The sequence below is a fragment of the Amblyomma mixtum genome, chromosome 6, assembly GCF_055824585.1.
Source record: "Amblyomma mixtum isolate Tamu chromosome 6, ASM5582458v1, whole genome shotgun sequence".
In the NCBI taxonomy this organism is placed as follows: Eukaryota; Metazoa; Arthropoda; class Arachnida; order Ixodida; family Ixodidae; genus Amblyomma; species Amblyomma mixtum.
This window is the reverse complement of record NC_143017.1, coordinates 85,493,799-85,520,965: the sequence shown is the minus strand read 5'-3', so window position 1 is coordinate 85,520,965 and position 27,167 is coordinate 85,493,799. Positions and strand designations below refer to the sequence as shown.

At 45.9% G+C, this 27,167-nt stretch overlaps 1 protein-coding gene across 1 annotated transcript in view; it reads left to right on the top strand.

Annotated features, from left to right (window-relative positions):
• LOC149339585 (neural cell adhesion molecule 2-like) overlaps positions 1–27,167 on the top strand; it is a 156,631-nt gene that overhangs the window by 109,203 nt on the left and 20,261 nt on the right. The window contains exons 9-11 of the mRNA XM_089550952.1: positions 8,084–8,380; positions 14,535–14,825; positions 18,958–19,251. Coding sequence (XP_089407078.1) covers positions 8,084–8,380; positions 14,535–14,825; positions 18,958–19,251 — 882 coding nt within the window. The remainder of the gene's footprint in view (positions 1–8,083; positions 8,381–14,534; positions 14,826–18,957; positions 19,252–27,167) is intronic.

Genomic DNA, 27,167 nt, shown 5'->3' with positions numbered 1-27,167 from the left:
CCGAAGCGAGTCTCATCGACAGGGGAACCTTGTGCGCACTGCCCGTGTCGGATCCCAGAGCCGCCGTTCCGTTCAGCACTGAGTGTTCCATACGGGGTCGCCTATGGTTGGAGTACCGCAGCAGTTGCGCTCAAAAATAGTATTTATGAGAAGCTTAACTGTAGGCTAATCTTGTTTTTTTTAGACCACCGCAAATTTCAGCGGACACTCCGCTGGCTTAACGTCCATAAAAGGTAAAATTTCTACCATTGCGGACCGAGTCCTCCTCGAATAGACTCATCTACTATCTCTATATTAGAGGTTGGGCTAGGACACATTTTTTCTTTCTTTTCTTTAGTCCGGATGTCATCTATGTATATTACAGCTCGGGCTTGGACACATTTTTCTTTTTAGTCACAATGGAATTATGTTTAATATTAGGGCTAATTATGCAGCATTTTGATTTAAAAATTAACTACTGCGGACTGTATATAAAAACGTACGGCACTTTCGGCAGACATTTTAATATATAGTTCACTAGACAGACTAAATCTAAGCGTACATTTGCTACTTCCATGTCATCTTTTTGTGTTGAAGGAAATTTCAACAGCTCATGGTTTCAGTATTTCATGCGATAGAGGAGCTGCAAGTAGTAAATATGTGTCTGAACCGCTTAGATACAATCCACATAAAATACTCTGTAATTATTCTTTCTGAGACGTAAATATGACCTAACCTGACTTGCTAGGTAAAATTCATCAGTTATTGTTCGGCTCCTGCAGGGCAAAGCATATATGAGGGTACTCGAACTGTGCTGTAGCGGCGCAGCTCGTGCTAAAAAGATTGAATACAATTTTTCCAACATGCTTTCTTCGATTTCAGCTTATTTAGTTTGCGATATGCACATACAAAAGACGGTGAGAAAAGCATCGGGGCCCTTAGCAAGTTGGTGGTTTGGGCCTATGCAATGAATGCACAAAATAACGTACCTAGGGTCAATATAGCAACAAACAAGCGCAAAATGTGCACACTTTTACATTCATAAAAGCTAGCTTGCAGAAAAAAAGCAACCAACTGGAATAAGCATCACCAGCTATGCCGCCAAAAAAAACAAATGAAAAGCCTGCTGGGGATGTTTTTTAAACAGTAGTAAAATATATTACAGTATTGTCGATATGCTTCAAAAGAATAGCAATCAAGTGGAATAAGCGTTACCCGTGATCAACGAATGGCAGTAACCTCAAAAGACAGCCAAAGAAACAACAGAAACGCATGAACACAACGCTTAGTTTGCGAGGAATCTTCGGTAATGCTTTATGTGAACGATTGTTCCTATGACTGCTGTTGTTTCAAATCGGCCATCGGTACACTTGCCATATTCCATCGTACATAACGTAAATGACCTGCAAGTTGTCGGTAGTGTGCCCGATCTTGAAGTGCTCAGGAAATCTTTGTAGGCATGATTTCGTGCGCTTCTGGCCTCCAACGTAGCAAACTAGGCGATGTAAAATGTGAACGAGAGTTCGTGAGCACTTCTGCCAAGAAGACGACCGTCATCACTCCTCTTTGTAAAGTTTTCTGCAAGTTTTGCTGTTCATGTAACCTTTAGCATTCTCTAAAATTTTGCCCGCTATAACTGGTGTCACCAGCTCTTTGGATTTGCCATTTAAGAAGACGATTATTAGCATGAGCCATTTTTGAAGGCGGAAGAGCTGATCTAGAAAATTTTGAAATATAAGGTAAGCCTGCACATACAGAACCAGAGGAGGGAATATTTGAAAACTTTTCGCATCAACTGAGGGCCCATGAAAGCAGATTTCAATAAGCCTGTGGCGATGATAGCCAGCTTAAAGCTAAATATAAGTGTCGCGCGAAAACCCTGGAACATTAAAGCAGCAGCGGTTTCAAATGTGAACGGTTCAAAAGAAGGCCATCGCTCTCGCCATAAAAATGCGTGACATCCAGTCTAACACCGCTCAGATATTCAAGCACTTTCAAGCCGCCTGTCGAGCGTATACCAGCCGGCGTGTCCGACGACAGGCGGTACGCATCCTAGGACACACTCTCCATCAAGTCAGTGTTATCACCGAAGTCTCCGACCAAAAGGGTCTTGATGGCGACATCAGGGACGACTCCTTAGCTCGACAATATACTCACTGAGCGGGGGTATCCCCTCCTGCATTATACTCCCTATCATACTACTTCGCCATCCCGCTTGAAACCCAACGCCTTCATAGACGCCTCTACCCTCTCCCTCTCCTCTGAAGACTCCTGCCTCCCATGGTGTCTTGAAACAAAACACCTATCTCGACCTACACTATTTACGTCACTTTCATACAACACTTAACGAAGACAAATGTCCATGGTGCGGCGACACCCTGACCCGAACAAAAACATATAACTGAACATGTCGCCAAAACCTCACCATCTAAAGCAGCGTGAAGCTGAACAGCGTACGCCTGAGGAACATGATCAGGCAGCGCTCCTTCTCATCGCCAGGTCTGCAGAAGCCTCCGAAGCCATGGACTGACGGCTCACCCACATGCGCTCTAGCCACCGTCGTCCTTTCACTCACTCACTCACTCACTCACTCACTCACTCACTCACTCACTCACTCACTCACTCACTCACTCACTCACTCACTCACTCACTCACTCACTCACTCACTCACTCACTCACTCACTCACTCACTCACTCACTCACTCACTCACTCACTCACTCACTCACTCACTCACTCACTCACTCACTCACTCACTCACTCACTCACTCACTCACTCACTCACTCACTCACTCACTCACTCACTCACACAGGAAGTGCGGTGCCAGCCTTCTTCCACGGCACACTCACTGCATTTACTACGCAGGGAATGTTTCTTAAATCGTTCCGGATGTTCTGTCGATGCAACTACACTTTTTTAAATGCTGATACGAGGAAGAAAGACTTATCTTGAGTGCGTCGTCAGCAACAGCTAGCGTCAATAAACCTGGGCGGCGCTCTGAAATTTTATACACTGTGGCACGCTCTTGGCGGCTGTCATAGTAACCTGGTCCTGTTACCATACAGGAACTAGTGTAAGAGCACAGGTAACGCCGCCGGCATCGATCGGAGCCGACGCGGATCGTTGAAACGAATGGACTGCAAAGCCACATGTCGCGACTGAATGTATCTTTCTTTACTTTACGCCCACAGTCGACACTAGACCATGCATTAAACAGATCAAGCTTTTGTAGAACTGATGACCGGTTGTGCATGCGGCGTTTCTTCACCGGGTGTTCGATTAGTAATTTTGGCCGGCACTAACAACACTGCTGATGGCTGCGAATAAAAATACACGCTGCAGTTTCCCATATTCCTGGAGTGAGATCGTTACCATCGTTCCCGCCAGTGTTTGGTGACCCACTGCAGGCGGCTCATGCCAACGAATGTTCGACTAACACAAAGCGCCGCTGAGTTGGGCTAGGCGCAAAAGTAGTGAGACCGTCAAAGATACGTTCCCGGCTGCACCGTAGCACCGGTGGCTCGCATGTCATCGCCGGGTGCGCTGAATTGAACGGCAATCTACATAGATGAAAATACTATACCCCTTCTTGATTTCTGTTATGGTTGATACCGGCGTCAGAAAATACGTGATGTCAGAAAATATTTGCACTTGCACTCTTCGAAGCTCGACCCAAAGCCAAACCTGCGCCGTCTTCTCCGAGAAATATGAGAAAGGGTTTAGCTATGATGCGGCGGAGAGGTTGTAAAGAGGGTGCATGATAAGGCATTCTAGCAGTGTTGCAGCCACGACACTGCTTTTCATTAGAGGGGGTTAGGCAGTGGGGCATAATTTAAAAAGAAAAGGCATACTTGCCTGAGAGCACACGTGCGAACGAGGAACTCATATAACATCTACAGAGCGCATGTGTTCCTCTTTCGTGCGTGCCTTCTTCTCACAAATACGAACTTTTATTAGGAGTGAACCTACTCGCCGAAGGAAAAAAGATAATAGCCAGCTCGAGCGCCGTACGAACCATTCCTTTTTCACGCCCGCTTACAAAAACAAGGGACCTTGCTATGCAGGCGATAAAAGCAGAGGGCTGGAGGTTTCAAACTTAAATCCGTACCCTGTTCCCGCCTCTCCCGACCACGGCTCCTTCGCGAAAGAAGACTCTGCGCATACGTGCTCTGCGGGTATAAAGGTCCACAAGCAGGAAAGCGGAATTCCTCCTCACTGTACATTTATTTCTTGCAGTCTGCCGCGCAAGCTGTGTCGATTACGCAATCTGAATGCTCGGGCGATTGGGAGAACCTGTACAACTTCTACAGGCGTTGCCTGAGCAATGCCGTGAACGAAAACGCAGGCGGCGCATTCGGCTGCACGATAGCGTAACGAAGCATCACATTAATTAACTACTATCTCACTTATACTTGAACTCTCCCTCATCTCTTAGTCTTTCCATGGGAGTCTATGATGAACACCAGTGTTATCGAACTTGTCTAATTAGTCGTTTTACTTCGCTTCACGGCACTCTATTCACAAAGGGTTAATCAGCGCACGGCAGAGGAATAACCGGCGTGTTTGCGGAACGCAACCAAGTTTTGAGGTCTCTCGATCGGTATCATTATTTCCAAAGCAACGAGAGCTAATATAAATTTATCCCAACACAAAAGCTCCTCGCTCTTAGCAGTCGACCACAACGGTTTTCTAACATTCCAAAAATAGAGCGGTTGCTGCTTCTTCTGATACTCCAGAAAGTGGGAAGCCGCTTCACCGTAAAGATCACTATACACGAGCATACGAACCTCTCGATAGCTCCGCTGTGGTGAACGCCGCGAACCACCCCATAATGCAAACTGGTCCGCGTGCAACCGCCAGGTTTCAATTAGCGGCAAAGCAACTGAGCGTGTTCACGCAAGCTGGCATTGTTTCCGCGAATACTGCCGACCGAAGACGCGCCTTTTGCACCAGCCAACCCCAAAACCCTCGGCATCCGCCGTTTATCCGCTTTCGCTAAACTTTGGTGGAATTGCATAAACACCACTGGTGCTGTGTTTTCGGGCTGTAGCCAGCGCCTGTGCACATATAGCGAGAGGAAGGGAGATGCACGGGTTGCGCATTTTTCGAGGCACACTGCTCCGTCCATTTTTTCTCTTACCCCCTTCGCCTCACAATGCCCCAAGGATAACACAGTGCGCAGAGGAATGATACCCACCGAACGACGGGAATTTTACTTAATGAACTGCACTTTCAACGAGTGCTTTTAGGCAGGAATGAGCTTGCAGCTGCAGCCGGCCCCTGCTGAACGGAATGACGACTTCGTTCGGACGCTGCGCTCATTAATTTAATTGCTTCTTTAACGACCCAGCTTGTCGAGTCATCACCTCCTCACCCGTCCATCTATCCTGCACCGCTTCGTTTTGCTTGTGCTGGGTGGCTCTGTTCTGTGCTACTTGCTACCGAATTCTGCGTCGATTCACATTTTGAGCTCAGGAGTTTTATTAGAGTCTCGAGTTGAGGTCGAGTGCCCCCTGCATGTGTGGGTGACATTTTTATTTTCCCAGCCATTAGTCATTGTTTTTGATGTGAACATTTAGGTGAAGCTTAAGCGAGAAAATTGAATAAATTTACAGCGTAGTTCTCGCCCCATGCTATGGCAATTCCCACTTGAATGTGGGACAGCTCCTGGAAAAAAAATAGATAGGAGAGTACAAAATTTAAGAGGAGTTTTAAGATTTTGTATTCAGCGCTAACAAGCGCTTTTGCAAGTCTAATGCAAGAAGCAGCCGAAGTTAGCATCTTGAAACTCACACAGGTTAGCTTGAGCTGCTTTTTGCCGCATAGGTCTATTTCTTCGCATCATAAAGGAGAGAGCGGGATAAACGATGTGGCAGGCAAGTTAGACTCAGAGGTGACTCGAATGCCTTTGTGCGTTTTTGTATACAGATTTAGTAAAATTAACTTGCTCAGAGAGTCGGTTTGCACTAGCTCTATCAACAAAGTAAGGCAGTAAAGGCGTCAGGTAGTTAAAACACTGAAGTAGTTCTCACCAGAAAACATCGATAAGAATTGGGACACACAAAATGGAATGAGTTATCCTCATTAACTCTTTCCGGTTGCCTTCTGCCAAATAAATCTCCGTGGGACCAAGACTACTGCTTTCAGGCACGTATAGGTTGGAGAGAGGTGCGTTGTTTTTGGCAGCCATTTTGATTCTTTGTATTAAAAGGAGGCACTGTTGATACTTGTACTACTAAGACAACCCGTTGGTGTCTGTGTGTATACGAGCAAACAGTCTGTCTCTGACGGTCGATACAAAATATTGTCAATAAATGCGGCTAACGAGTGACATTTGCTCGATCACTGCGCTCTTCAAAAGCACGGTGCCTGCTTTGATCGTGTTGCTGTTAAATGCCCCGAACGAAGCGACATGCGCATCAGCCGCTGTACGTCGAGAATTATGTCGAAACCTAACTGTGCACCAAGTACTGAAGTTCACTGAAGGGAAAAAAAAGAACGGAAAAAACTAACTGCCTCGTCCTAAGACTAGATTCAGACGGGTTGTCTTTGCCAAGCCTAGAGCCGCGGGCTTAATGAGACACGTGCGACGTAAACAAGCCTAAAGGTCATTATTTCTTGCCTTTTCGTAATGCCTAGAGGATGGCGATGGCTTTACTCTTCAGAGACGTGACCTAAAAATGCCAGAAACACCGGTAACAGCGGATTTAAAATTTTATTTCCGTTCATCATCATCAGTGACGCCAAAAGGCACAACTGTCTGCTCCTACATGCGCCCGCTCTCAATTTATTCTTGCTTCATAAAGTCTTAAGCCTCGTAAAAAAGGGAAGAAAGCAAATATTCTTCTCTTCAGCGGCGGAAATTGCAAGTACGTGGAAACGAGAACAGCTCCGTCTTTCCAGCTTCTTTCAACAAAATCAGAAAGAAAATTTATTTTTGCTTACTCTAAACTACGTGTTCTAAGTGAGACAGCTTTTAATTGCGCGCGATGGTACAGCTTTAGAGCTTGCTCGTCTCGTTAGTAATTAAGACAGTAGTGAGTGCAGAGACTAGGAGCCCCGACAGAGAAGTCCATGACCCCTCTATTCGGCATTAGACTCGGCTTTCGAAACTGAAAACGGTGCCGTCGGGCAAGAAAAGCTGGAATGGGAATCAATATTCGCTCGAATGTTTGCTCTTTCTGTTTTCAGATTAATGTCAACGAAAAATAGAAAAATGCACAGGCGATCGTTCAATGTGATGTGACGAATCCGAGTTAGCAGTATTGCCTGCAGTATTGCCTGTAGCAGTATTGCCTGTAGAAGAAGATCAATTCCTTCGATGATTACAGTGATGTGATTCATGCCTTAAACCGCACAGTAAGAAGTGACGTCAGATAGTATCGGCTTTTAGTTGCCAAATACAGCAGGCAAACAGGTGTAAAATTCTTTTTCCGACTATTCTGATGAGAGTGACTTCCCGTCTTTGTAATTCTGCATGCGGAGAATGTGGAGTATCTGGAGATCACTACGCATCGCGGTTTAGTGGTCGTCATTTGCAAGAATTGTCATCGTTGCATAGGACAGTCGCATGACCAATTATATTTGGTCTAGTGATTGATTTGTGATTGACTCATTGATTGTCATTGATTGATGACAATTAAAAGTTGGAGCTCTAAATGCGCTGGTGATGGCTGTGCGACGACAGCGGATCCGTCTGCACTGTAATGTCATCTCAACCGAACCTATCCTTTCCATTGCAAAATAATTTTAGGGGGAAAAATAATATCGCACCTTGGGCGCTGCAAAGATTGCGATTTTTATTAAGGTGCACAGGTGATTATCTTCTGCATAAGGCGATGGGGGCTGCTATGCAATTCACTCGATCCGAGACGGCGTCCGCGCTGTTGTGCATTTTTAGTCCAAGAGGATACAGACTGTGTTTAAAGCCAGCATAAATTCCACTTATGCATGAAGTGGACACGTCCAGGTTATTGGCCCAGGACCTTTTATATGTACATCGTCCCAGTTACCCTTTCACAAAATGATCTCTTTAAAGGGTAATGCTGGAACTGGAATGATATTAAGCGGATGCCTTTTTAAACCTTTCCCTCTCTGACTTGCAGTGATTCCTCTGGACGTGGCCATCCAGCCTCCTCGGCACCCGCTGTCGGCCGGTCGCCCAGTGGAGCTGGTGTGCTCCTCGAGCGGCTCGCGTCCCCCGGCGCTGCTCACCTGGTGGAAGGGGGATGAGCAGCTGCTCTCGGCCAAGGAACACCAGGGCGGCCACGAGGGAACCAGTTCCAGCGTGCTCCTCTTCACCCCTCGGCGGGAGGACAACGGCGCCGTGCTCTCGTGCCGGGCCGAGAACCAGTTCATTCAGGGCAGTGCCATCGAAGAAGGCTGGAAGCTTGACGTCTTCTGTGAGTGCTTACTCAGGTCGAACCGATGGTCTTAGTCAGCGCACGTCCTTGTCGTGTGGCGTCCATTTTTTTTTTTCATTTTTCTCGTCCTTGTTAAATGTTCGCTCTGCAGCATTTCACGAATGCAATGACCTCAGGCCGCACATTTATACTTTGGCGCATAGCTTGCAACGCCATCCGCTTTAGAAATACACATGTGTAGCACTATTGTTATGAGATGGGTGAGCCTAGGGAGAATTGATGGCGGCTCTACTGACAGCAGGGGCGGATATATGGATGTCACTTGAAGGGCGCGGTTGTGGGGTGGTCGTATGTGCGCAGCGCATTTGTGGGATCTAAGCACTAAAAAAAAATATTTTCACCTGAAATACTGCACTGCCTGGCAGCAAGCGCAAGCTGTCTGGAAATGAGCATAGATAGTAAAAGGAGGTACGAGTAATTCTCTCACATCCTCTTCAATCCTTTATTTTAGTTTTATGCAAGACAAGCGGGGCTTTCTATTGACGTATGATTCCTCATGGTAAGGTGGTGAGATGCCGCGTGGTGACGCTTGCTACGTGCTCTCGCTTACCTTGGTGGTGGGACACAAGTTCATTATGATCGAGATTTTGCTGTCTTTAGTCATGCGTTCTTTGAGACCTGCGTGGTCTGGTTTACGTCAACGAGGAAGCGGCTGCCCTCGTAACTGCTCTTCTGAAGTCAGATTTTAAGCAACGCAGCCGGGTAGAACGTTAATTCCTTCTGTGATTGCCCGTACCTTAACTGAACTCACAAAGTACTATAGCAGACTTAAAACTAGAAAATAAAGATTCTCTAAGAGACATGGATGGCATATACGGAATTCAAATTGCAATTTTTTGATCTTTTAAAGGCTGGCTGAATACACTACTTCGCCTAGACTGGGAAGGGGACAGTCATCTGTGATATTTAGTAACACACTAGAAAATACAAAAAGGAACTATCTCGTTCAATTGAAGCTTGAACGCCAAGTAGTGCTAGGAGCTCAGGGCTCGAACCAGTGCGAGCACAGTGAAGCTGATAACTCATGCTGCTAGCTGTGAAAAAAACCGAAGAAGTTACACTGAATGTTTGGGAAAGTTGAGTGCTTTGTGCGGAAAAGCAATAATTTACTATAAACACTGTAAACAAGAAACGTCATTTGATTTTCTTCCAAAGCGTTACAAGACATATTGTTCGCGGCGGTAAATCTAACTCCAAATGTGACCAAAGGTACTGAGCATGCGAAGAATTAATCAGGATGAGAATGGTTAGAGCGCATTTAGCAAATACCCGAATGTTGTCAGCCGCAATGAAAATCATATTCAAAAGAAAATCATACTAGAGAAAGTTTCATCTTTTAGTTACTCCCCACATGGGTAGAAACTTGTTAGTTGACGAGAAGGCTGGCGACTAAATTGGGGACATAGAAAGTGATCCACAGAAAGCAAAATATCTGGGGTAATATTAACAGACAGAAAACAAGGAAGCAGTGATAAAAAATCATACCTTCATTAATCATGTAGTGTCGAATAACAACATGAGGAGATGGCGGTGGCTGGGGCATGTAATGAGTAGGAAAGTTGGCCGATAGTCCCTTTGGGTAACGAAACGATGTCAAAGTACGGTAATGGTAGCTGAAAGGGACAGCGAGGCTGGGCAGCGAACTAGATTATGATATTTTTCTGGGACTTGACGGCCGCGTCTCACGCAGGACGGGGAGATCAAACGAAGAGACCTTTATTCTGCAGTGGACGTCATCGGAGTAATGACGTTGATGTTGTCGTCACCGGTTTATTCATAATGGCTGTCGGCGATGCGGTAAAAATATCAGGCATCGTTTCAGGGCCGCTTCAGGAGCATGCCGGAAAAGCCCACCGGAGTAAAAGCGTCCGATACGCGTCAGCAAGCATCTTTGTCAACGTACACAGTGCAAAGTTTGCAGCCATAAGGGTGTTTAAGGGCCTTTCCACACCATTAATTTTTCTTTTTCAAAAAAGATGCACTGGGCAGGGCAGCACTTTTAGTGCACGCACGCACATTTTACGAGGGGTATATTTAACTCGCTTGACCCGTGGAGTGTTTGTTGATCTATATCTCCTGAGGAGCTTTGTTTGACTCATTCCAATGGACTTTGACGGTGGATTTATTCCGCCGGCATAATTACGTAGCGCACGATAGCGTCTTCTTTCTGTGTTATCGTGTTGTACTGACGATTCACCCATTTGAAGTTTTTTTTTCTTTTTTAGAATGCATTCCGAAAAGTTATGTCGTGAACATTGTTCACACACCAAGAATGTAACCCGATTGCTAACAGGTGCAGACACACCGTGAAAGATGTATCTAGGTACCGTCAGTATTATCGGGGGTTCCATAGTTATAGTGCATATTGCGACAGCTCGTCGGCAGCTTTTCATAGGGACTGTTTAGCTTCCGTTTAGAAGCTCAGGCTGCCCAAAAGTGATCGGCGCCTTTTAGCAGCCTGTACTCGGGAACCTGTGAAGCAATCAAAGCTGGTGAAACTGCAAAGCTGCGAAAAGGGTTTAAGTGAAGCTCTCACACCGCAATCTGAGGACGCTGCTGTTATCGTACTTTGCACCATTTTAGGATGAGCAAGAGTGCGAATTATAGCTACGGAAACGCACCCTGAAGGTTGAAAACTTAATTACAGTGTAGAGTATTTGAACCCTTAGCTGTAAAGCCTGTAGTACCCAGCAAGCCAATAACCAGCTGCTATGTACTGAAAAAGTTGCACTCCTCGAGAGCGCATTCACACAGCCTAATGAGAAGTTAGGTAAAACTTTAGTTACTCTGAAATTTACTGTCCTTTTCAGAAACGGAAGAAAGTGGCCCTAAATGAGTTCTCTCCCAGGGTTCCTTTCTCGTTGATATAAGCGGGAACATCTGATCACATTTGCATTGCGCGCAATCTTGCGAACGTCGTTTTCGTTCATGATATGTAGAAGTTTTGTGCCAATCTTCACAGCTGTATGTTGCGCCTGCACCTTCCTTCATCAGCTGAATTACACAATAGATCGAGAGAAGGCACAGTGATTGCGCTACGTGCATTTGCTTTGTGTTTGCAACATTTTGGAGCATGAATGAGGACGGCACCGGTACGGTCCTGAAGGCTATCCCCTTCACTTGCGTAAACCCAGTAAGTGAACAGAGCCTGCGTGCCCCCGCTGGGATTTCAGCAAAGCCCGATGTGCCGGTAATTCCCGCTCCGTGTCCCGGTTCTCTAATTTACTAACGTCGCAATCCTATTCAGGGAGCAAATTAGGTTTTCCTGGTCCTCGGTGCTGGCGGAGACACTCAGCTAGGTGCGAAACAGGTGTAAAAGCTCGAAGAAGAAAAGCAAAGTAAGGCCTGAAGCTCGTGTGCTCACTACGAAGGAATCTGCATCTTTAAGGGCCGGAAATGCAAAAACTCAGATGTGCTTAGATTACGATTCGCGTTAACGCTATTCTCTGCTGGCCTAGAGTAAACCCAGAGCCGGAGGGAGCTTTGTATTCGGTGATATTTAGGGGCTTTGAGGCCAAACAGTAGACATCTACATATCCTTTTAAAGCCTGTGCACATCTTATGCTTCTCTTCAGGGATCTCCATCTCCTTCCGCGATTGCAACAGAGAAGCATACCTCTAGCGTGGGTGCATGTCATGCTTTTTTTTTTTCTTGAGGAGAAGGCTGTGATAACTTTTTAACGTTTATATTGAGAACGCCTAGCACATAAGACTAGTTCAGCAGCCCTAAGGCACTGCTGCATTGTACATTTCTACATGGTGGTACCGTGTTTAGGAGGCAGTTGCCGCCGGCTCACAGTCCCTCACGAAACAATCTAGACAAGAAAAAACTATACAGACGGGATACGCAATTGCAATGTGCCGGCTTTTTAAAACAAGGCAGGCTTTTAGCTCCTTGTGTCATAAAACTCAGGCGAACATCATCCAAAACTGAAGATGAACCTCAAGAAGAGGAAGCAGAACTTGAAGGAGAATGTTAATTTGGAAAAAAGAGCGCACCCATAAGACACGGACTAAGCAAGATAGGACGACACAGCGCTGTGTCGTCCTACATAGCCCGTTGACTAGCCCAGTCCAACCAGCCCGTTTGACCACCCTTACACGCAGAACATGCTCAAACTTTTCCTTTGTACCCCGAACATTTTTTACGAGTTAGAGGGAGGTAAAAAAACTTGCTGTACTTATAGGCGCGAGTGGGATCCGAACCATCGGTAGGACACAGTGACCAGTTTTGCTTCCTGCTCACCTGCCTTTCACACCATTTCGTGCCGCATGTTTAATTGGTAGCGTCCCTCGACGTGCTTTGCATATCGTCGCCTTCATCATATTTCAATGCTTCGTTCCCCCTCGCAAATATATTGAGGGCCTGCTAAGGGAAAAATTACTTTTCTAAAAATGTAAGGGCGCAACTGTCTGTCTCACTCCTCAATAGAAAATTTTAGAAATGCTAAATAGCGGAAACAAAGACGCGTACACAGAAAAAGAAGTCTTCGATACAGCCGCAACGCAAGGATTATTAAAGTTTAGAACCTTGCAATTTAGTTTGCATAGACTCGATGATGTTCTTTGATTGCCTCAATAATTGACTGATTGAATGTTTGATTCCTTGAGTGAGTGAGTGAGTGAGTGAGTGAGTGAGTGAGTGAGTGAGTGAGTGAGTGAGTGAGTGAGTGAGTGAGTGAGTGAGTGAGTGAGTGAGTGAGTGAGTGAGTGAGTGAGTGAGTGAGTGAGTGAGTGAGTGAGTGAGTGAGTGAGTGAGTGAGTGAGTGAGTGAGTGAGTGAGTGAGTGAGTGAGTGACAAACGGGAAAGCTCTCAAGGAATTCCTGCACTGACCCCTTCATACCATCGCTAACTGCTAAACTACTGTTTTGTGGTGTGGGGCACTACAACAGAAACAAATATGCATAAAATTTACATGCTGCAAAAGAAAGCTGTCCGTTATATTGCCAATGTTGACTACCATGCCCCTACCGATCACTTATTTTCGCACTACTAGATTATAGAAGTTTATAGCTTGTACCGATATTACTTACTTAAGACACAAGAAATCTCAAGAATATAATAACCTAACGTTTCTAGACTTGACCTGCCTCACTCAAACTGTACCCGCTTATACCGTACGCAATGCAGAAAAATGGTTTATTCCTGTTTGCCGCACCAACTACGGGAATCAGATGTTATGTTACAATATGTCAGACTTATTAAACTAATGACAGTCCATGAATGTCGATATTTCCAAAAGCAGCGGGCGCGAAATTAAAGCTGCCCTTAAATCAGCAGAAAAACGTTGTTAAGTATATTTTTGATGATGTATAAAATATTTTGTATGTATAACTGTGTCTGTGTAAAAAGTTTTGTCTATAGCGTTGGACCGATCTTCCGATGTTTGCTGCTGTATGCGATGTAAAGGGGGGTCCGGGGGTCCCTCAAATGATCTGCGATTACTTTTTTACCCGAACCTACCCATATCTATGGTGTAAATAAAACAAACATGAAACTTGAAACTTGAAACAAGAAAGCCAAAGGTAACAGAAAGCGCGGTGTCCCTATGGTTGTTAAAATGAACCTGAAATTGTTTTTTGAGAAATAAAACTTCTTCAAGAATTCGAATGAACGAAGCTTCTAAGAAAAGGATGCCAAGTATTTTTGTGCTAGCATTTAAAATGGTCACATAATCGGGGATGAAAACCGCGACAGTGTTCAGGCGTCTCCTCACTGCACTGCAAAAGTACGGGGAAACTAGTGATGGCATCATTGTTGCCGAAATTTCAGATTTACGTTGCTATTGTCAACATGCTGCCTTGCGTCATTCGATGTCACCAAACAATGCATCGTGAACTTCATCTTTGGCGATGCCGGTTTTCTGCCTTCAAGCAACCGTTTCTTCGCTGGAAACGTAGCGCCGCAGTTCGTGACGTCATAATTGCAACCCATGCCCTCGCGGTGCGCTGCAGATATAACTGAACCCTAATGACTCTTTATTCCGCAATAAGTTGCGCATTGAAAATGCCAGCACAAAAATACTTCGCAAGTTTATATTCGAGCTTCACGCATTCGATCCCTCATAACTCATCGAATTCTAAAACCTCTTCAGATTAAACCTGCCTCCTCGTATGCATTTACGGTCCGCAGACAAACCACTGGTGTCGCTGCGACTAGGCCAGAACCTGCGGGAGGACGACATTCGAGAGGGCCGCGACGTGTACCTTGACTGCGAAGTGGACTCCAACCCACCGGCCAGCGAGGTGACATGGTACTTCGAGGGTAACGAGGTCACCACAAACACCAGTGCCGGCGTCATCGTGAGCAGCCAGTCACTGGTGCTGCAGAAGGTGCACCGCCTGCGCCGCGGCCGGTACAAATGCATCGCCATGAACAGGGAGGGCCAAGGCACCAGCAACGTGTTCATGCTGCGCATCAAGTGTGAGTCACTTTCGAAGGCTGGTGTTGGGGCATGGTGAACAAAACTTCTGTGTGAGGGTTCTTCGAATTTATGTTATAGCATAGCTCAGCTTCAGATAAATACACTTGAGCGAATAGTACCTAACGCCAAAGGCGCAGCTCAATCTTGGCCAGAGGGTGAAACTTGCGCTTGGCTCGGATGTTAATGAGCATGGCACTTTGTCTCTAAGCACCAACATCACTTTCTTGAACGTATGCATCTGAAGAACGTTCTTCGCTGTCCCAAGAAACGTTCACCGAAAAGGGCGAAAAGCAATTTTAGCGTGAACGACCACGATTCTCAGATTATGCTCGGAGTTATTTCCGCTCATTAAAACGAAAAGCCTCAAATGTGCAGTAGAACCGTACACTGCGAGCCCTTTAATGAGTAGATGACTTGCAGAACTGACTGCGTTCCTGCCTTTCCTTTTCTGGCGGACCCCTCGCCCGTTAGCACACTTTGATACTTACACAAATGGCTTAGGAACTGTACAGAACAGGACCTTAATATTAAATGCATTCAGTTGAGACTTAGATGTTCATAAGAGCTGCACTTCATCTATATTTGAGTCTTCTGGTACTAAATTTGGTATATGCTATTACTTCTTTTTTTTCAGTCGCTAACGGCGACCATTACCTGCTGTCCTAAACCGCGTTAGATATAAAACAGGCCATAATTACGGCTGACGGCCTCCTTTCCAACTGCCATTGCAGAGTGTGCTCGAGCGCGTGCGGTAGAGGCCGCTAGGGAATGGGTGTAGCGCAAGTCCGGTACTCGTCAGCCTGTATACGAAGGATCAAACTAAGACGCCTGTGGCCAAGCGACCAGCATTTTTTAGGATCCATAAAATAAAAGCCAAAACTAAGCAAGAAGCCGAGTGGCGCGTCTTTGGGAGGGACATAAACGTCGTCCTCTGCCTTGTAAAACGGCACGGTAAAAGCGCCTTCGGAGTCGTCGCCATAGCTAACTGCTTTCTTGGGCCACTTTGGGCGTAGAGTGCCCCCAGACTCCAACGACAGCATAGTAAAGCAGCACAGCACTCTAGGCGTCACGCGCTCACAGCAAATGCGCTTATCATAATTTTTTTTTATCGTTTTCCGCCCCCTTTGCTGGATCTTCGCGTTTCCTCCTTTCTTTCCATTTGTTTTCTTTCTTTGTCACTGTTCCTTTAATTGGTGTTTGCGCACTCTTTTTGCAAGCTACAAAGTTTCATAATAATAATCAGATGTATATCGCTAAAACGGTCACTTATTTCTTTTACATAACCCGCATTGCAGAGTTATAATGTCGCCGTATTCTTGGGCTGTGCTAGAATGATTAAAAAGTGATTATTTCGCTGATTGCATGCGTGTAATCACGAATTAAAGCTGGACGTATTTGGGTCAATTGCTACTACTCAAAACACACGAAGCTATTAGCGAGGCATTCCGTGTGTACGACTAAACTGAAACTTTCTTTTGCCTAATATTTTTCTAGTTTATTGCTCACTGAAAACCAATTCTTTTTAGTGCGCTCAACTCAGCCGCTTAGTCGTTGTCTGCGGTAGTTACTGTGGGTGGGCAGGTTGTGCTGACGTCACAGAGTCACGTTATCTAGCTGGCCCACCTGCCATCTAGTTTACTTCTCTCGGAATTTTCGTGCGCTAGCAATAGAACTCCCGCACTTTAAACGGAAAGAAGCAATAAAGAGAGTAAGCTGCCTAGTAGGGCATTCCCTTTTATAAAAGGGTGTTCATTAGATGACAGCTCGCTTCCTGTTTACTACCATATAGACTTATTCGTGTTCTGAATGCACTCGCTGGTTCGGTCGATTTTTGGTCGGTCCCTGAGTTACCTTGAAGAGCTTGTGGCTGGGTGCACCCGTCTAATTGGCAAATGCGCCACCTAGGTCACCTGACCTTGTGAAGTCATAACAACCTGCCCCCTTGATTGCAAACAAACTGCTCACTGTGGTAGGTTGGCAGTTCAGTTAATGATTAATCGGGAGAGGTAGTTCGTAAAGAGCAACCTTATTACCACTACCCCCTTCTGCGGCAGCACCTGACATCACTGAGCAGTGGCCCATCGCTTAGCAGCTCCACCACTCTGTCAGGAGTGGTATGACATCCACCAGAGATCTATCAATGTACTTTAGAGAATGACCAACGAGAGAATGAAAACCGAAATGCTAGAGCACCTCGGTAGCACCTGGTCTAACGACGCAAACCGTTCGGCATTTTTCGGACTCGTTTATTCGTGCTTTTATAACAGGATAAAACGGAAGTATACCGCAGACGATGTGCGATGTCTTCAGGGCACGCATTCTGTAAAAAAAAAAAATAATGAAAGGTAATGAAATGAAAAACGGTTCTCGGATATTGTTTTTTAGAAACACATAAAATGTAATGGCCCATTCTTTCGGTGCGTAGTAAAACCTTTTTTTTTTTTAAATTTTGTCCATCAATCACGAGTACTTAAGAGTGCCACTGAAAAGCAAGGAGAACATTTTTGACGGGAACAAAAATTTTAACAGGAAAAAAAATGGAAGCCTTCCAAGGGGAGATCTGCGGATATATTTATTGTAGCAGTGGAACCTTATGATATATAAATTAATGGCGTTTATAATTAACTTCCCGTCGTAAGGTATGCTTGTGCAGAATTTCCGGGCATGGCTACATGAGCATCTGTTTTAGCACGTGGTGGAGCAGTTATGGGTTGTGCCCTGAAACTTTCATTACATCGCGCACCGAATACTTTACTGGGAGTAGTCTGATCTGAGTTCCCATTTGCGCTGCGGTGACAGAGATTTCGCGTAGTCTATGTTGGTGTCCATTTTCTCTTTTGGCAGTATGCTCTCCCTCGCTAAAGCTGCGAACGACGTACTGGTTCCAACAATTTTTATTCGCATCCCGGCGAACAGTTGATTTGATTTGTTGGAGTTTAACGTCCCAAAACAACTCAGGCTATGAGGGAGGCTGTATTGAAGGGCTCCGGAACTTTCTACCACCTGGGGTTCTTTAACGTACACTGACAACGCACAGTACACGGGCCTCTAGAATTTTGCCTCCATCGAAATTCAGCCGCCGCGGCCGGGATCGAACCCGCGTCTTTCCGGCCAGCAGCCGAGCGCCTTAACCACTGAGCCACCGCGGCGGGTAGCGAACAGTACCGTTGAAAATTACCAGTGTTTCTAAGTGTATGATAGGATGAATGGGATCGAAAAAACTAGATACTTTATGGCTCAAAGTCGAATGGTACCTAAAGGCTCCTCGCATTTTTCTAGCTGAAAGCATGTTTTTTTTCAACTTCTGGCTCATTTTAGGGACCTTGAGTTACAATTGGTCCTGCTGCATCACTGAAAACGCTGCTACAGGGGACTAGAATGTCCACTTCGACGGGCGCGGTTGTCGGCGTGGCCCCGGTGGTGTCGTGAGCTGCGGCAGTTGCTTGTTTTTTTTTGTTTGCAGACCAAGCAGACTAATCCGAACACGTTTTAAAGAGCGGACGACACTAATGCCTCGGCTTCGTTCTCCAGTGGCGGGGAAAAGAGATCCAGTGCGTAGTGTCTGCCGCGCAATCACAGCGATGTCTTGTGCACTGTACTAGTGCCTCCCTTGGCCCGCCAGTTTCTTTTCTTTATGCATGTCTGGAAGGAGAGAATGCTCAAATAACGCAACTTTAAAGAAAAAAAGGGACAAATAAAGACGCTCCACACCTCCCAGTGAAGGCTAACAATTCAAATCGTTGCCCATTTAGCTTACCCGTGGAGCAGCGTGTAGCAGCTCGAGTAGCAGCGAAAACTAACCGTCCAAAACAAATCCTGGGGAGGGGTGTTTTGAAGGCGCATTCAGTGTCTTTGTTTATTTCCTCCAAGCTCCTACTTGAGTATAGTGGTATGATATCACAAGTATGCAACCTCCGAAATATTCTTGCCCATGCTGACTTGTTTTGATGCGTTCTGACGAGTATGCGCCTTCTAGGCCTTCTCTTAATTTAGCGCATGATCGTTCTCGGTGGAACGCGTAGTTTTGGCAAAGCCGCAACGTTCACTCTGCAACGAAACATTATAACTGCCACCGAACACAGCAAAACGCGCTACTCCCATAACGTCCCCGCCGCTTTCCCGCCCTCGCAGATGCCCCCGTGTGCAAGGCAGACCAGAAGCACATCTACGGCGTTTCTCGCCACGAGTCCGTGTCAGTGCGCTGTGAGCTGGAGGCGGACCCGGCTGACGTCACCTTCTACTGGCGCTTCAACAGCTCGTCGAGCGGCAAGCGGATTGACTTGGCCAGCTACAGCCACGCGCTGACGCGAAGCATGGCCGTCTACTCGCCACTCAACGAAGACGACTTCGGCTTCCTGCTCTGCTGGGGCGCTAACGAGATCGGCAAGCAGCAGACGCCGTGCAATTTCACCATCGTCCCCGCCGGTGAGTGCGCGCCCGCGGACTCGCGCAACATGCTAATGAGTTCTCCCCCTGTCCTCTCATTCACCACTCTCTCCCTTTTGTGCTGCGCCCATTTCACCTTCTCTAACTGACGTCCACTTCCCCCAGCGGTTGTAAGAGATTTGGCGAATGCTTATACTTTGCTGTTTTCTTTCTTTATAATGGGAGAGTTCTTTAAACCAAGCCGTGAGGGCCACTTCGGCGCCCACCAGATTTGGACGCAGGAAGCGCTTAGATTGCGTGCTTAGCGTGTGCATCCCGCACTGCTTTCTCCCGCCCATTCGAAAGGTCTAACGTTAGTGTAACATTGTGACAGCTCAGGTCACAATTACCAGATGAAAAGAGCTCTGTGTGAAAATACACTTTGAAAATACATGAAATGGACGAGCGAAGTTTGCTGTTCAATGTTTTAGAGCAACATCCTGTCAAACGTTGGAGAGTAATGAATGTTGAGATTTTCTTGACCACTGCTATTCCTTTCTTCTTGTTTTCCTTTACAGTTTGTGTTTTTCTCTTTTTATTTATAGCGTTCTCTAGTTGCTTTAGCAGAGTTCACCATCTTCAGGCTTGCAGAGGGGCAGAGTAGCAGAGCAACACGACCAGCCATAACAAATTTTTTAGACATCTATATTGCTTATTCCTGTTGAGATTAATGTTGCACTGTCTTCCTTCCGGCAAAAAATGTTAATTGTTGTTTGTAATGTCTGAAGATATGACAGATTCCATAGGTTTGACACCTATGTAGTAAAGGTACCCAAAGAATATTTGGGGGGCTGCACGTTCGATTATAGTAGTATGAGCTATTCCGCGTCCGTATTCGAGAGTGCTAAACTGCGTCACGTGTGTTCTTTCACTGACAGCAAAATACGAGTGGCAGTGACAAGAAATATGCTCAGGCATGAGTGCTTCAGATGCCCTGAAAATGTCTCTTTTACACTTAAAAGCCTTTCTTTCTACTTTTCCATACAAATTAAAGACATCGAAAAAGTGCGCTTTCTTAAGCCTAACCTTTCTTTCAAAAGTTCAAATCTAATCCACAGTTGCGAGTGGGCAATTTTTGTTTTCGTCCAATGAGCAGACCTTAGGAAAGCACCTTTTTATTCTTCACTAGGCATAAAAACAGAAGAAGAAAAATGTGAAAAAGTAGCGGAGAGGAATAGAAGCGGGTGAGTTAAGGTCCCTACATGACCACATATGCAGCTACACTTTGCGAAGAGACCATTTGTTTCGTTTTCTACGTACTTCTAAGCTCACCATTTATGTTGCGATACTGCAGCGTAACATCGCACACGCCTGCTCGGCTCGATAAGGTTTCAACAATATTTCGTGGGCGCACATGCAAGTCCATGCGAGGCCGTGGGTTTCAGAGCAGCTCGATCGCATCACTCTAGCTTTGAGGCATCACCCACACGGCTTTTAAGGCGTGCGTGAGGTATTGTTGTTTCTTTCCTAAGGGCACTTTTAAAAGCAGTCACCAGGCAACTACAAGAGAATAGAAAAGCTTTCACGCCAAAGCACCACATTGTTCGTCTTGTGTCGCAACCCTGCATGATGCGCCGCAGCCTCCAGGAATGGACACTGTGAAAAGGATAATCCGCCAGGGAAGCGCATTTGCGAGCCTCCTATTCAGCTACCTGCAAAGAGGTATTTTAGAAGGCGTACGGCTTCGGATGACGCAGAGCATGAGTTTCCAAGCAGCTTCCATCTCAGCAGAACTGCACCTCATCTTGTCTTCTGTTTATATTTTCCTTTATATTTCCTTTTTATTTCTTGGTGGGGAGCGAAGGGGCGCTTTGCAAAACGTGCTATCAGGCATCTCAGATAACAGTTTTAGTCGCCATGTGCTGTATGTTACTGCTTGCACTTTCAGAACTTTCTTTTTGTTTTTGTGGCGGAATTTTTACTTTTTCTTTTCTGCTTCGCAGCTGCTTTGATAGAAAAATGAGAGCGCAGAATGATTCTTTATTGAGTGTTCTTTCGTTCTTAACATAAGATGAGCGCCACCAAAGTCGCTACCATAAAACACCAAGATGTAGTACGCGCATCAAAAATGGAGCAAACAAAGTGAATCTGAATCTGGTCTGTCTTTTCAGCCGAGGCAATGTAGGCTCCTCGGCCAATTTTTTCTTCCGCCCTTGCGAAAAATGGGGCAGCTCCTCTGAAGTAACAACGCTTATCCCGAAGAAGCTTTCTTACATAGCTATTTATCGTGGACCTTGCTGTGTGTCTTCATTTTAGTAGTAAGCGTCTAAAAACTCTAGAAGATAAGGGTTCTCGTCGTCACCACTCTGGAACTCATGACCGTTAGAGATTCTAGACAGCAATACTATGCAGCTTATAAGCAAACAGCCTTAACTCTATGTTTTTCACAAAGGCTATACACGGAAATTTTGTAGCTAGTATGGAAACAAGCAACTTAGTCTGGAACCCTTAACGTGCATATGTATTGCGCGTAATTCACCCTACGTTTTTCCTATATCTCCAATATAGATTCCGGAAGTTCTGTACCAAAAGCCGCGTGCTTAAGAAATCCTAACTTTAATCGAATTCGGTGCCATGTTTTTGGCCTCGGCTGCACTAATTACTTATTATGGCAGGCCTGGCGTTACTTGTGCTCCCGTTTATTCTCATCAGTTGGAAACCGCACCCGTATCTGCGCACTTTCACGAACAGACGCAATGAAATGGGGCCAGGGTCTTGCCAGCTGCTCGTGCTTAAATTCATTAGCAGAATTGTTTGCTTTTTGCGAGAAGCATGCACCCTCTCTACCACTACATGCTTTCGAAAGCCTTTGTAAACAGATAATATGCTAACCGTCGCTTCGCTGCGCGGTCTGGTGCCTTGCTCGTGCGACCGTAAACTATGCAAATAGCATTGTAATTAACGCCCTTGGGCCATTGCGGATAAGAGCGCAATAATTAATGGGTCATTAAAAAGTTGTTCGCATATACGCCCTGGTTTCAATGTCAATGCAGCAATATGAGGAAGGTAAAATGCTAGGTAATTACGGAACCAGTGAGGAATGTTCGTCCTGGATACAGTATGCAGATGGGAAAAAAAGCGCCACTGGGCTGGTCTTCGTGAAATGCATTATTTATATACAAGGAATGCGCTCAGAAGAGCGAAGATGGCTAAACAAGAAAAAGTACTTGAGGGATGGGTAGTATATGCCGAATTATACACTGCCGAGCGACACAGAAGTGCACAAACTAGACGGTTATAGAGGGGCTATACATCGAATATACAACTTCGTTTCTCAGTCTCTTTCGACTGTTTTCGAGGCTGCGGTGATTGTTTTTTTTTTTTTTGCTGGCGCAAGGGTTTGCGTCCTTTGTCTGTTCTCATCATCCTTTCACAGATGCAGTGGATGTTCTTTCTTGGCTTGGTAGTTTTCTAACCATGCCTGTATTGGGACGCATCCAAGCAAAGCTTTGTCTAAGTTGTTATAGAGCACCGTGTTTTTTTTCTTTTTTATCACCATGCCATGGTGGAAAAATACAGAAAAGCCGTAATTTAGTGACTTGGTGCCCCCTTTTTTCTGTTTTCTGGAGACTGTCTTTGGCTGGAAAAATTTATAGGAGTCGCCAGGTATGCTTTCCTGTCCTTTAACAATGACTTACTGTTGCCAGAGGTCGCACCTACGAAAGCTCTTCTTAGTTGCGTATTTTCTTTCAATTTCTGTGTTCCAGGACATTGATGTTAATTTGCAAGGCACTAGGGCTAATTACGCAACTTTGCAGTCTGAAATAAAAAACTCAGACACATAACAACTCTTATCCTGCAAGCAACGACAAGCATTTCAAAATTAGGAATTCTACAGAGTCACTCCCTTAGCACAAAGGATGTCACGGACGCCTATGATGAAGCGAACTGAAGTTGAAGAATAACGAGCGATGCACCGCTTACCCCTCTACCAAATAATGCAACGGTGGCTAATTTACTGTTGTATATTAAGGTGCCACTGAAATGCGGAGAGAAGGAGTTGAAGGAGGAAAAAAAATTGGAGGCTTATCAAGGTTAAGCCCAGTGGATGCGAAGCATGTCCTTAGCGTTTGGAGGCATCTTGACCGCATACATGCCCGGCGCAAAGACGCTGGCGCGGTTGCGGGCACAGAGACTGACGCGACGGCGGGCGCGCGCCGCCTCATCCCTGGCATGACGTCACATATCACCTGATGCAGCGATGGTGGCGCCGCCGCCGCGTCGCGCGCGACGGCGCGAACCGAAGCGTGGAGGCCATAGAGTTTCTTACTACTACCTAGAGGGAAAGCTGGCGGCGCTGCACTTCAGCCACCATGGACGCCCAAAGCATCATGGGGTGGTGAGCTACTTGTTGCGAGACAGTCTTAGTTTTTTGGGAACACAGAGTGGCACTACTAAGACGTTTCATTCCGAAAACGCTGTTCGTGTGTGCGCAGACGACTTTCGCGCGAACGCAGTGGGCAAAACCCATAGTAGTGAAAATGCTACGACACACGACGCCAATAAAAGGTTTAACTTTTCCGAAATGCCATTAAAAAACCTCCTATAGTATTTAAGCAGCAACATCTTTTTTGAAAACATATTTGCTTTTAAAAGTGCGCCTGTTAATTACGAAATATTAGTTTTTATAGTGTTCACTACTTGGCCAATAGGAGAGCGAGTCGTCTCTTATTTTGGGCAAACTTCGCACTTAAATGCTTTTCTGCTCGTTTGTTGCAATCATTAGACAAGGTATTGAATATTAGGACGTTTGTAGTTATCAAACAGCTTTATTTGGCTATTATTTTTTGGCCAAAAGTTGCAGTTCCGCAACAAGTAGCTCACCGCCCCATGATGCTTTGAGCGCCCATGGTGGCTGAAGTGGTCTCGAGGGGTCGCCATGCAAACTCCCATAGACGGGCTGCCAGCTTTCCCTCTAGGTAATAGTAAGAAACTCTATAGTGGAGGCCTCCGCCGGGCGACGTCCGACGGCGCGATATGAGGCCCCACCTGCAGCCGGTGTGACGTCATCGCCTGACGTCACATCATGTGATCTCACTTCAAGGTCAATGGTGGTCACCGCCGGGAGGCGACCAGCGGCGCGATATGAGGCTCCATCTGCAGCCGGTGTGACGTCATCGCGTGACGTCATGTCACGTGACCTACTTGAAGGTCACTTGAAGGTCAATGGTGGCCACCGCCGGGCGTCGCGCGAAGGCCCGAAACCTACGTTATTATGCTTCGCATAAAAACGTATTCAGTGTCAGCAGTAAGGCCCAGTGAAAAGAGCAGACGCTTCGTTAAGGCCCGCTGATCATCTGTAGAGCCTGAGTGAAGCCAAGCAATCCAGGAAGGAAGGGGAGGGTGATAAAAATAAGGAGAGGTAATTGCAGTGCTACGTGAGTACAGAATGTGTTGCTTGTCTGCCCTGGACTGTACAGTTCGAACATTGAGTTTTGTCACACCATCCGAAGCGGCAGAGCATTACTGGGGTAAGGACTGTGTTACTTTTAACTTTGCGAAGGACGTGTGCTTGTTCTGTGCTGGGTGAGGGCGCGGTCATATTGTGTGGTGTTTCTGGTGCTCCGGTAATGTTAACCTATCCGCTCTTTGTATGCTGAGGCGTCTTCCGCTGACGTTGCATTTGGCCAGAGGATCGAGGGGGCCGGTTGTTAATTTTGTGGGCCCGTTGATGAACCAAGTCATTTCGCTCTCAATCCAAGCATGACCAGGTGTCGAACGCAGGGTGACTGTAAATGGCCCAGTAGTGTGGGTGATCGCTGCTCTGTGTTAGGGTACATATACTGCATATTAAACCCTGTGGCGTCCGTGTATATCGTTATACATGTCGTATCTCTGGGGTGATGGTTCGGCTTGTGTGACGTCCGCCGTCATGGAGGTGTGGCGTCGAGCATTTGGCAAGTTTGGAAATGCGGTGTTAGGCGGTAGCTGAGGGTGGTTAACTAGTATCAGGCTGGCGGGGGTGATGCCTGCTCGTTTCAGGATGTTGCATTCCTGCTCCGTACAAAATAAGAGCGCTGCTTGCCTGTCCCTATGTTGCTGTGTTTGTTCGGCGACAGTGCGAAAGAAGCCAGTTTGCTGCAGTCGCTGGTTTGATATGTGTATGGGTAGACCCTGAGCGATCTTCTGAAGGATGTTTAGAGAATATTCGTGCTTTCTAGTTAGCGTTTGTATTAGTGTTAGGTACGGGGTGATGGAGAGGAATATGGTACATACGAGTGAAGTGACTAGCTGCGTGGCTTGTTTTTCTCCAAGCCCGTGTTTTTTGCGAAGGATTGGTTAGATTAGATGCGTTAGATTTCGGCAGTGTTTCTAATATTGTACAACGTTAGAGTTTGGATTGTTATTTTCTTGTGCGATGAATCCGAATATTCTGCACCATGTCACTATTGGTATCAGTTTTCCTAATAGGCTAAGTTGTAAAACGGCATTGATTTTCTTTCGGTATTGTGTTCGATTCATCAGCAGGATTTCGGATTTTTCGGCTCAAGTCCGGCTTTCTGTAAGTGGTGCACTATGCTGTTTGTGCCTTCGTGGAGGATTGTTTCGACGTCCCCTGAACATCCGTTTTCGCATCATAGGGTACGTAACATCGTCAAATGTGTGGGGTGCGAGATTGTGGCACGAGAAAAATCTGTACATCCTCCCACCGTAAATCGACATGGGCGACCTGAAGAAAGAAAATTTGCTTTTGCTTTCTTTGTCTTTTTCGCGCCAGAAACACAAAAAGAGAACACAAATAAAAGAGATATTGGCGTGAGTATTAATATTGGAGAAATTTTAGCTAGGTCTTTCCAAGGCGTAGGCATTGCAATCCGCCAGCACGGTGCGGCTTCTACCACCGAGCTATAGAGCGCAGCCAAAACTAGCAAGAGCACGTAATTGCACAGTAATAAACTAGTCGTACATATCAGCAAAATGTCAAAGAATGTCGACTTTGTGCAAGGCGTTAATTACAGCAGCTGATTGAAGGCATACTACCGCAGGGTGCAGTATTAATTAGAAAAAAAAAAGTGCTAAAGTGAGAACTTCGCGCCACGCATACAGGCCCTTCTGACCTGTGGGTAACTGACACCAAACAGAGGATACAGTTCGCATAAAATATTGAGTTACGCCGTACGGTCGTGCACAAGCAGTGCACGTGTCTCACGCAGCCGCTTATAAATTCTGATAATTGCGTCGCATTCATCCATGCCAAAACGGAGTGAGCACGGCTGTAATTACGGGTCCTGCTTGGATGTCGACAGTGTAGTCGTTTAAAAAAAAATATCGCGCCGATTTTACTGCAGAAGATTAGTTCTGGATGATTAAATGTTTCACAGGGGAAACATCACCTTCAAACTCACAGTTACAGCTGCGTGGGTGCAACTGTTGCTAACAAGGAATTGCGAACTGATTACAGAAGTCATTTGAGAAGCAGCCCGCGATGAATCCTTATTAAACGCCGAGGCGATAACTAAGTGAGCATCGACCTAGTACGCGAGGTCAACTAGGCTAATTCTATGTGCTCAATTCATAATGGGCTTCAAAAAAAAAAAAAACAATGCTCGGAGCAGCGTTTGCACTGCAAGCGCCAAATTATCTTTTCCTGTTCAGGGACCTTAAACAGTGGTCTAAGCTATAGCGTCGAATATTCATATCTGGCGGGTTTGGATCTTTGACCACCAGGGCTCTCAACCCCAATATTTGGCAATCAGTCCTAAGTAGCTAAGTAGTAATCAGAGGTCTTTGTAGAGCTCTTTAGTTAGGGGACCAGATTCTATGTAAAATTGCCTCTCAGCTATATTTTCGTTTTTATCCGCTTTGATTATCAACGCCGGAACCCGCTCCTATCGAGGCACGACAACAGGTTTTGAAACCGACATGAGAGACGCGACCATAAACACGCTCAGCTCAACATTAGCGTCCTGAGCGTG